This window comes from Apteryx rowi, unplaced genomic scaffold (assembly GCF_003343035.1).
Source record: "Apteryx rowi isolate R43461 unplaced genomic scaffold, aptRow1 scaffold_379, whole genome shotgun sequence".
Lineage (NCBI taxonomy): Eukaryota > Metazoa > Chordata > Aves > Apterygiformes > Apterygidae > Apteryx > Apteryx rowi.
Genome location: NW_020450296.1, coordinates 518,961 through 521,791, shown reverse-complemented (window position 1 = coordinate 521,791; position 2,831 = coordinate 518,961). Strand labels below are relative to the sequence as shown.

Sequence of the window (2,831 nt, the reverse complement as noted above, 5' to 3'; positions counted from 1 at the left end):
CCACCCTCCTCACCTTCTTCTTGGCCACGGTTCTGTTCTGCTTGGCTGCTGGCAGCTTGTCCACCGTCATGCTGCTGGACAGGCTCCAGGAATGGTCGCTCTTGATCTCGCTGTGTTTCTGGGTTTGAAAGAGAGGGGGGCTCAGGGCCGCGAGCAGCACTGGCGGCGCCACGAGAGACCCCCCCGGTGGAGGGCCAGGGCCCAGGCTCCATAAAGCGGCCCATTTCCTGGATATTTCCTGCTTAATGCTACAATTTGCCCAGGGCCAGGAGAGGGAAGGCACCCGCAAAGCCCCCTGTGCCACCCGAAACGGGGAGGGGGCAGGTGCGCCCCGGCACTCACCCTGCAGGGCTGCTCCAGTGCCTCCTTCAGGAGCAGCCGCCTCCTCTCCACCACTTCGGCGTGCGTCAGCGCAAAGGGAGCCAGGACCTGGCACGGAGCGGCAGCGGGGCCAGGCGTGCGCTCCGGGCTCGCGCGGGGACGGGGGCGGCCGCGAGGGCGGGGAGGCTGGCAGCAGGGGGACCCACCTCCGCGAGTCTGAGGGCCCCAGCGTCTCCGATGTCATTGTGCGCCAGGGACAGGGACAGCAGGGAGCGGTTCAAGCGCAAGCCCTGGAGGGCCAAGATCACGTCGAGGAAAGCCCAGCCTGGCTGGGCCGTTGCCGAGACGCAGCGGGTGCAGAGAGCAGCACCCTGTTGAGCCTCCAAATCCTCCCTCGTCTGCAACGCCCAGCCCTCCGGCTCCTCACCTCCGCGATGTAGCCTGCTCCCACGTCCGAGATGTGGTTGAAGCTGAGGACGAGGGAGACCAGGCTGCGGTTGGAGGACCCGAGCGTGGAAAGGCTCTGCCCGATGAGCTTGGCGGCCGCGTCGCCGATGTCGTTGTTGCGCAGTGAGAGGTGGGCCAGCCTGCGGGTCGGACGGCAACAAGGCTTCAGTTCCCCTCTGCGGTTTTGCTGCCTTGCGGCAGGCAGGAGTCACCCCACCGCCTCCAGCTGGGGCTGGGGACACCGGTTCAACCCGTCCAGGCCGCGTTTGACCCGCCGCGTGCCACAACCCTGCTCGGACGGGGGACTCACGTGCTCTCGTTCCCCATCAGCTTGTAGAAGGAGTGCTCAGGCAAGGGGTTCCCCTCCAGGCTGAGCGTCCTGAGGAAGCAAAACCCGCCAGGTCGCTGACAGCCCCACRCCGGCACACGGCACCTCAGCCTGAAATGGCTGTTGACAGCCACACGGATGCCGTGGGATGGGGGACCCCAGGAGCACAGGCTGGAAACGTGTCCGTGATTAATGATCCAGGCCCTGGCACCCCCATTCTTTCATCTGCTTCCACAATTATCAAAATACTTAATTAGCTATGGTTGGATAATATTCAGGACTCCTTCCCAAAGCACAAAAGGGAACCCACCAGTCGGATCCGGCCTCAGCCCCTGCAGGGAAGCTCTCCCTTACCGAAGGTTGGTGCAGCTCGTCAGGAGAGCAATCAGCGAGGGGAGCAGCAGATCCGTCAGGCCGACTTTCCAGAGGCTGCCGGAGACGAGCGGTATCAGCCGCAGCCTGAACCCACTGGCAGGGAGGGATCTCAGCCCTCCCCGGAGGGGGAAACTGAGGCACGGAGGGGGCACGGCGTAGGAGCAGGAAGGCCAGGAATACACACCTCATGCATCCCTGCCCTACTCTGCCCTCCAGCCCTCGCCCCGGCTCCCGCGCTTGGAGTCGGACAACAGACCCGGAGGGGAGCCGCACTCACTGCACAGCCTGCAGGTTGGCGAGGGCGGGCAGGCACTTGCTCAAGATGCCCAGCATCTTCTCTTCAATTKTCCAGCCTGCCAGAGACAAGAAGATCAAAGAAACAGTACGGGAAGAGGGAAAAGCATCCCAATGGGGTCTCTGCCCTCCCAGGAGGTGCGGAAGGCACTGGCACGGCTCTGTAGGGTCTGGCAAGCTCTAATAATCAGAAGCGCCTCATCCCTTGAAGCCAGCGGGAGCTCTTGATTGCTCCGCGTGTTGGAACATGACCCATCTTTCAGGAACCTGCTGTTTAAAGAGCTCTTGCTGACCCTGCTGCAACCTGGGTCGCCTTGTAATCCACGAGCGTGGCTTGTTGGGGCCCGCCACGTAGTGAGAGGACAGAGGCAGGGGGACAAGAGCGCCTGCTGCAGCCAGCAAGCCCAACACGCCTTTCAGTTTGAAACCGCTTTGGCTCCCCAAATCCCCCTGGCTAGTGAGTTCGGGCTTCCCGGGCAGCACGAGGCGGGATCGGGGCACCTGGCGGCAGACTCACCTCGCAGAAAGATCTCGCGGACGTTCTTGGGGTCGTTGTGCTCAATCTCCACCTGGATGCAGGGCTGGAAGTAGCCGTACTTGTTCTGGATGCGGGCGAGGCGGGCTTGGATGTCCTTGCCGGCCGGCGCTTCGCTCTCCTCTGCCGGTCGGAGGGAAACGGGTCACTCGGAGCAGAGAAGGGCACTGCGAGCACCGAGCCCAGCCGACACACACACGCGCGGAGCCAAGGGAGGCCGGCAAAAAGGAGCAACGTCCCGGYGGCCGGGGAACCAGCATCCTCCAGGCACGCGGCTCTCCACCACCCCGCAGCCCCCCCCCGTTTCCCCTGTGTCGCACTCACCGGCTCCGGGGGCGGTCGGGGAGGGCCGGAGGGTGACTTTGGGGACGTGGGAGAGGCCAGCGCGGGCGCAGAGCTCGTGGAAGTCCTGCTCCAGCAGGCCCGTGCACTGGTACTCCTCTGCGGACGGGGCAGGACGGGGCAGCGAGGGCAGCGCCCGCCGCGGGCCCCGGGCTTCGGCCCCCAGCGCAGGCAGCGGGTCGGGACGCC

The 2,831-nt window shown here is 65.0% G+C and overlaps 1 protein-coding gene across 1 annotated transcript in view; it reads right to left on the bottom strand.

Annotated features, from left to right (window-relative positions):
• LRRC71 (leucine rich repeat containing 71) overlaps window positions 1–2,831 on the bottom strand; it is a 6,167-nt gene that overhangs the window by 2,188 nt on the left and 1,148 nt on the right. Inside the window, exons 3-11 of the mRNA XM_026073857.1 lie at window positions 2,625–2,741; window positions 2,283–2,423; window positions 1,749–1,824; window positions 1,451–1,525; window positions 1,079–1,147; window positions 749–908; window positions 528–611; window positions 343–429; window positions 14–118 (exon numbers count right to left, since the gene is read on the bottom strand). Of these exons, the coding sequence (XP_025929642.1) occupies window positions 14–118; window positions 343–429; window positions 528–611; window positions 749–908; window positions 1,079–1,147; window positions 1,451–1,525; window positions 1,749–1,824; window positions 2,283–2,423; window positions 2,625–2,741 (914 nt within the window). The remainder of the gene's footprint in view (window positions 1–13; window positions 119–342; window positions 430–527; window positions 612–748; window positions 909–1,078; window positions 1,148–1,450; window positions 1,526–1,748; window positions 1,825–2,282; window positions 2,424–2,624; window positions 2,742–2,831) is intronic.